Here is a 7,910-nt window from a genome sequence, read left to right as displayed (position 1 = left end):
TGTATGTTATCGTTTTCAAAACAAATGGAGTATGACCATTGAATGCATATCCCTGCAACCATAGGTAATGTATTAAAAAAAGGTTACGTTAACGAAAAAGACGCATTCATGAATTTAATTAATACATTCCGCTTATTTATCCTTAAATTTAAATTTTAATTATTGATAGTTCATTAACGTTTTAAACCTTGCAATGAAGCAAGGAACCAGTATAGTTAAAGACTACATGTAACATGGTGCAGACCAGAAAATTAAACTCTGTATTCCAAGCGAACAAGCGTATGAATTAAAGTTTGTCACCTTAGGGAAGAAAATTTCCATTGAGTGGAGGTTTATAACAAATTGAGTTTGTTCTTCAGATCTATGATGTTTCACAATGGCACGTGTACAATTAGACTTTTTCAGGAATATATTTCAAAATACTTTGATAAAATGTGTTATTTTGCAGATACTGATGAATGTCTGAATTTGTCGGGCAGACAGACATAAGTGCCCCACCACCCCGTAAAGAAATCGGACATCGATGACAGAACTTGAACGTGCATAAGGCTAAATATACTTTATATTGAAATTAGGTGATAGACGTAGGTAGAAAGGACATTGTATTATTATTTTTATGCTGTGTATTTAAAGATCCAAAAGTAAATGGTGGGTATATATGTAAGAAGCTGATATATAATGTGAAATATAAACTGTTCTAAAGAGAATCTGTGTCTACGATGACACTTATAATTATCAGAACTGGGTCACCTCCTATACATTTGACAGTTTGCATAACATCATGCAGAAATAAAGAAAACGAATAACCGAAAAATTCACGTCATAAATTTCAAATCTGTTCTGATTACCTTATCCCTTACTGCCCAGATATAGAGAACCATGATAGGAGATCATCATCATTTGCATCCTATTCCTCCTTGTCAGCATCAAGACCCTCCATGATATTATTATTATTATTATTATTATTATATGATTACGATGAGAATCGCGCAAAACAGTGAATGAACTTCAATGTTGGAGCGTTGTGATTTTATTGTTGGCTGTGAATGCCAGACAAACTGGACATATTCTCGTTGCGAGACACATATACAATATGCAGGTGGTAGAAATAATTGCTATGATCAAGGTAATGAATCTATAATCATATCCGGCATATATTCCTGCGGGTGTAAAGTAGGGTATAGGAAAACTACCAGCATTTCTGAAGACTGTTTCGGTAAGCCTAACTCGGCGTATTTAACCGAAACTTCATTTGTGATCATATCTAATTCAACAAAATAAGATATAATTCATTGACAGTGCAGTGATAATTTTGACACGATATTTCATGACTTCTTTTTCCGTACATGAAGTTTAACAAATTGGCCAATGATTTAAATAAATATGAATGGTAGCAAATATACTCGATACAATATTTACATTACAGCCGTTTACTTGACAAAAGATCCTCATACGCTATTCTTAGTGTCCTATGCATATTTAATTTATATAGTGTGCTTGTCCTTTGTCGCTGATTTACGGTAGAGTTTCTGTCTTCTTGATTGTTATCATGTTTGTATATCAAAAATAAGATGTTTACTGATATTTGAGTTCAAAGCTCATCCTTACTTACAAACTTAGAATGTTCTTCAAGCGAATTTGTGACCCACATTCTGTTCATTTTATTGCGTCTAAAGTTGTATATAAGGATGGATAAACAAAATTATTCATTCATATGTTAATATCAGTCTGTGGAATTGCATTTTGTTGTGTTCAGATATAACTTGAGAGGAATCATGTATTTAAATTGTTCATTGGAATTACAAAGTGCTCATTGACTTTTGGACTAAGCGCTGCTTTATGATGATCGAGGACTCACTCAAAGACATCAATTCATTCAAGACTATTGGTATATCAGCACATTCAAGACTATTAAAATTTATGCGGAATATTCCATATTTTTGAACTTGTGATATAACCTTTAGGATTATTTGCGATTTCATTCACAATGCTATAAGTTCCTTTAAGATGTTCACTTCGTATTCGAGGAAAATAAATTATTTGTTGAACTTTAGTAAACTTGTTGGATTTGCTTGTTTCGGTTACATAGTTTTAACACCTGTAAGATTTATGTGACCCATAAACGCGCTAAAACTATTTGAGACAAAGGAAACATACAACATAAGTCTAAGAAGGCCATTCGTAATGCATTATATCACATCCATATAAGCAGGATGGAAATTAGGTCATATTTCAGGATTGTATTGCTTGTACAGTTGACTACGTCAGCTTCCCTTCATATAAAAAATATCTTTTTCAATTTATTTTCTAAAATGTTGGTTGCACACCTAGATTGGCAAGCTTGTGATATATTGCTTCTAAATTGCATTTTTATGTTTGTGTATAAACAGTTTTTTTTCAATTATCACACTGTGAATCGACTAAGTCCGCGTGGAGCACCACTGCTGAATCTGCCATTATATTACAGCAAAGCACCGTAAACAAAATGAAACTTACACTGAAAAGAGAAATGTCTGAAGCATGATGTTTAATGTCTGGTGTATTTTGCAATATAACTGAATGGACTGACGACATAAGAGAGTCGCCAATTGTCATGTACAGCGACATTTACAACTATTTGATCTCATCGAGAGCTGTATATTGAAAAGAAATAAAGAACTTTAAAAGCTTACACACTTACTTCCAGAGTGGAAAAAGTGGATACAGTTTTGCACAAAACATCGAACTTGGAGAATAAAATTAAAATGAAAGTAGAAATACGCTCATCACAGACAGTAAATAAAATAAACGAAGCTTACGTTATTTGTACCATGAAGGGGGGTCGTTGAGAATGGGTGGTGTAAGCAGGGAAACGGCACTCCTCCAGTCATGTCGGTCCCTTGTTGTAGAAAATTGAACATGCTGTGAGAAATAATCTTAATGGTGTCAGTTGTACTGACAAGACAGCTAAGTGGAACAGAGGTACGAAGAGAAATGTTGAACCGAAACCCCTTGTAATTATTAAATTTAAAAAAATTAATGACAGCCCCATTAAAAATAGCAGAAAGGTAGTTCCTGTTGTCCGAGATACACCATTTTATTTGACAAAGGCAGAGTTTAACCTCAGTTGACAATTCACCACTTGCAGCTTTATTTCAAGTTTAAGGAACAGCAATGAACAATATTTTCACAAGTGAACCTTCAAACTGTACACGATACATCACTTCATGATCATAGCAGTGATGAAAACTTATCTTCTTGTGGGGAAGGTTCAACTTTTTTTCTCTCATAAATATGTACGCCTGGATGGAGATCATAACAATAAACTGCAGAATGAAACTGTCAGTCTGTATAAATGTCGTATGGGGAGAGATATTCGAAAACTGAGATTAACATCTAACAGTGTGCACAAAGTTCCCATTAGAGACAATGGATTGCATCAATTTCATAAGGGATCATTAACATTCAAAATTTATTGGCAAGAAATTTACAAAACATGGGCAGGACAGGGAAATTAAAGCAAAACAATTTTTTAATTTAAATGGATATACTGTAAGTGACAGTGGATTGTATGTGTCAGTGGAGGAGAAATGGTTATGTGTAAGTCTTGATGGGTTTTCAAATGGAGATACTTTACTAGAAATTGAAGTTAATTTCCTAATTCTAAATTTACAGTGTTAGAGCAATTCTTTGCTAGTGGCAAATATGATGTAAAGAGTAAAAATGGAAAAGTTGTATTAAAAGTGAAAGGAATTAGAGGATTTTATTCATAAGTTCAATTAACCATGTTTTTCACAGGGTTGAGAAAGTGTAAACTTTTTATCTGGCATAATGAAGATGACCACAAGTTTGTAGATTCTCAATATGACGATCACTTTGTGCTAAATCAAATATTGCACCTTCGTGAATTTATTACAAGAAGATGATGTCACGATTAGTTGATGAACTAGAACAGGACTATCTGATGCCAAAGCATTCAAAACATTCATGAACCTTTAATTTTCTCTGCGCGTATTATTTCACTCGGCAGGCAACCAAGCAAACACTTCAATTTATCTGCCATTACTGTAATCAAAGAATTAAAATTTTTAGAAACCAAATCTTCGACTCAGGTCCTTGTATATAAAATTCAGTTTAAATTTCATCAAAACTAACGTTATTTGATCTGCCAATTCTAACTGGGAGTTACTTTATTTTCATATCCAACTTAACAATGCAAATGCGAACCGTAAACTTTGCATCCTCTTCAATGGGTAACACATAAAACACGACACGACACCAACATACATTGGTGTGACTCTGGACAGATCATTGACATTCTACAACCACCTGAAGAATCCTGCAGCGCAAATGAGCATTTGAAACAACCTACTCAGCTAACTAGCTGGCTCAACCTGGGACGCTAGTGCTCAGACACTCAAAACATCGGCACTGGCCCTCTGCTATTCCACAGCAGAGTACTGCGCTCCTGTATGAGCTAATTGACGCCGATTACAACACAACAATACGTATAATCCCTGGAACACAACGTTCTGCTCCTTTATCAAGGCTGCCTGTACTCAACAACATTCCTCCTCTACATCTCCATCGCGAGGAAGCAACCACAAAACTTCTGGCTACGGTTTATGCCAGTGAGAAACATCCGCTGTACATGGACAGCAGTCCGCTTGGCTTCTAGACAACCGATATGGCTAGGTCCGTTGCCGGAGGATAAGAGCTATATGGAGTGATGTGTTGTCTTCAACATATGTTGTAAACCACTTATACCAGGCTCTGCCCAACCAAACCAGGTATTGATTGTGTGTTTAAAAGGAGATACGTCAATAACCTTCATGACCGTCAAAGCAAGCGGCGGTGGCGAATCAAATATCGCCAACGCAATATGGAATATTGCAAAGTTTTGCAGCTTGTAGATTGAATATTGCCGACAAGCATAAGCATACAGGACTGAATATTACCTTTCTACAAAATGAACAAAACGGAGAGCACAGCTCAGGGTGAGTGCAAACTGCACCGACTTTTTATATGTACTAGAAGTATAGGGAAAGACTAAATTAAGAATTGTATCTTAACATAGCAAGAGAACCATAGACAATGCCAGTTTTGGAGACTTATTTCACCACAGTAATGGAAAAAACCGACAAAATAACGGGGAATGCACTGGTGGTCCAGCGTCAGGCACGGATGCAGGATCTTAATATTACATCACCCTTAGAATGGCTTACAATAGCAGCGATTTTGACAACTTACTGTACATATGAATTATTGACAAGATACAAGCCCTGAGTAATAGTGCCATAACTGGACTGTACATTTCTAAACTCTAAGGGGATATGGCCCTATAAACGTCAGTAGAAACGAAGTACATACAGTGGAGCCTCCACCAATACCAAGGAAAATGACGGAGAAATTGGATGAGATACACATATCCGGGCATATCTATTGAGATCCTACTGGAGGCTTCAATCGAAAGGTTCCGGCGGACAGTTGAATTAAATGTATACGGAGCAAGAAAACAAAATTACCAAGGATAAGAAATGTAAACGGTCACACGAAGTATGGAATTTAAGAAGGAGCAATCAAAGAATATAAGATATTTCTTGTGCATGCATGGAATTCTTGCAAAGAGTTGGTACAAGAGAAGCATTTTCTACATTTCTAAAGACATGCACTTTCATTACATGATTTTAGTTTTCCCTACAAGACAGTGTTTTTGTCCTTTAGGGATAGTGTTTAACTTTTCGATAACGTTCTTGTATATTTGCGTCAAATATTCATGTTTTCTAATTAATAAAGTGAATATTCTGGCATTTCCTCATCGTGCTCAACCTATCAAACTAACAATTATTAGGTAACTTTGCAGTTATTGGTAACACATTTCTAGCAATTTTTTTATTTCTTGTGTTACGGATCACTGCTATCTCACCTATGTCTGCGTGGGTTCGAATCTCGGATTCAGCCAATGTGGGTATGTGAGGAAGCTTGCCAGTAGCTTCTCGTGGGTCGGTGGTTCTTTCCAGGGTTTTCCGGGTTCTTCCTCCACCATTAATACTGGCCGCCATGTATACCCTATCGTGTGCTGAAAAATGGCGTTAAACCCTTCAACAACAACAATTTCTTGTGTCAAAGTAGAATAATCTTTTAATCTGAGCTTTATCTCCTAAGTTAGGCTTTTAACTGTTATCAACTTGTTTATTATTATTAGAAGAAAAAATGTATTTGGGCGCTAATCTCAGTCAAAAAAGTTCAAAATCAAAATTTATCTTGAACTGAACTTAATCATTTAAGTAGAATGAAATAAGTAACAGGAAAAAGAAAAGGAAGGAGAACAAAAGAAGCATCAAATGATTATATCTCGCGCTCAAGTACGAAAGCATCTTCTAAACCTTTCAGCCATATTTGCTGGACACGATTAGTAACAAACTCTCATATTGATGACATAACCTAATTATGACTTTTTAGTCAGTGTTAACTGCATAAGCATATAATAATAACTTGGCAAAACTGTACATTATATCAATATTGTATATAAACATGCATATTTATAACTTGGCAAAACAGTACATTATATCAATATTGTATATAAACATGCATATTTATAACTTGGCAAAACAGTACATTATATCAATATTGTATATAAACATGCATATTTATAACTTGGCAAAACAGTACATTATATCAATATTGTATATAAACATGCATATTTATAACTTGTCAAAACAGTACATTATATCAATATTGTATATAAACATGCATATTTATAACTTGTCAAAACAGTACATTATATCAATATTGTATATAAACATGCATATTTATAACTTGTCAAAACAGTACATTATATCAATATTGTATATAAACATGCATATTTATAACTTGGCAAAAACAGTACGTTATATCAATATTGTATATAAACATGCATAGTTATAACCTTTACATTAAGATTAAAATAAACACGAGCAACATACTTTTGGCCAAATAAATAATATGATAGTAGTTTATAAAGTCATCATTAAATAGCCATCTATACACATAAATTTTATTTGTTTGTTCATGCACATAGTGGGATATAACAACTTAAAGATTAGAATGGAAGTCAATCAAGTGGTTGGCCTTACCCAAACATCTGCAGGAAAGCAACAGTGTTAATGTTTTAAACAATAACGATGAGAATGCTACATACACGTTCAGTATTTACTAAAGGGAAAGAGACAAAATCAAAGCTATACAGTAATTTCAGGTGAACATAAAAAACAACAAATCCTGCACGGAACTTTAAACAAATGGAAAGTGAACGTGAATACTTTAACTGCAATTGCTACAAAACTAATACGGAGGAAAGTGATTGTCCTAAAATATAAACATGTCAACACACAAAAGAAAAACCTTCGCTAAAAGCTTTGTAGCTAGCATTTGCATTAAATAAAGGATTTGCTGAAAGGTGAATTGCATATATATATATATATATATATATATATATATATATATATATATATATATATATATATATATATATATATCTTAGAAGATTTATACAAACTACAAACTAGAACATAGCATTAAATTACAACATTCTATTATCTTGTCAGTCTGTTGTGCAATATAATAGTCTATGTTGTTATTGTCGATTGATTATCCTTGGAACTTTCACTATCGTTATCATCATAATTCTTGCTGCAGATAACTTGGTTAATAGAGATTCCAATCAAGATCCAGTCTAGAATGGCCACGGCCATCGAGAAATCAGTTAGAATAATATTGCAGCAGTTACCCGTGCCGCAAGCGTTGTACTTTACAGTAGCCCACACTGTGCTCAGCCAGTACGTACCTTCAAATAGACCGAGAAGATGAACAGTAATCGCAAATACTTGTCTGGTTATATATATATATATATATATATATATATATATATATATATATATATATATATATAT

General features: G+C 34.1%; 1 protein-coding gene across 3 annotated transcripts in view; it reads right to left on the bottom strand.

Moving 5' to 3' along the window:
* Positions 1-3,723: 3,723 nt before the first annotated feature.
* The window catches only part of LOC149775334 (uncharacterized), a 39,950-nt gene continuing 35,763 nt past the window's right edge, over positions 3,724-7,910 (bottom strand). For all 3 annotated transcript variants that reach the window (XM_089943758.1, XM_089943755.1, XM_089943757.1), the window contains one exon: positions 3,724-7,804. In XM_089943758.1, coding sequence (XP_089799884.1) covers positions 7,587-7,804 — 218 coding nt within the window. In that variant the 3' untranslated portion in view covers positions 3,724-7,586. The remainder of the gene's footprint in view (positions 7,805-7,910) is intronic.

This window comes from Sinohyriopsis cumingii, chromosome 19 (genome assembly GCF_028554795.1).
Source record: "Sinohyriopsis cumingii isolate HCF-2022 chromosome 19, ASM2855479v2, whole genome shotgun sequence".
NCBI classification, from domain to species: domain Eukaryota; kingdom Metazoa; phylum Mollusca; class Bivalvia; order Unionida; family Unionidae; genus Sinohyriopsis; species Sinohyriopsis cumingii.
This window is presented reverse-complemented; position numbering and strand designations above follow the sequence as displayed.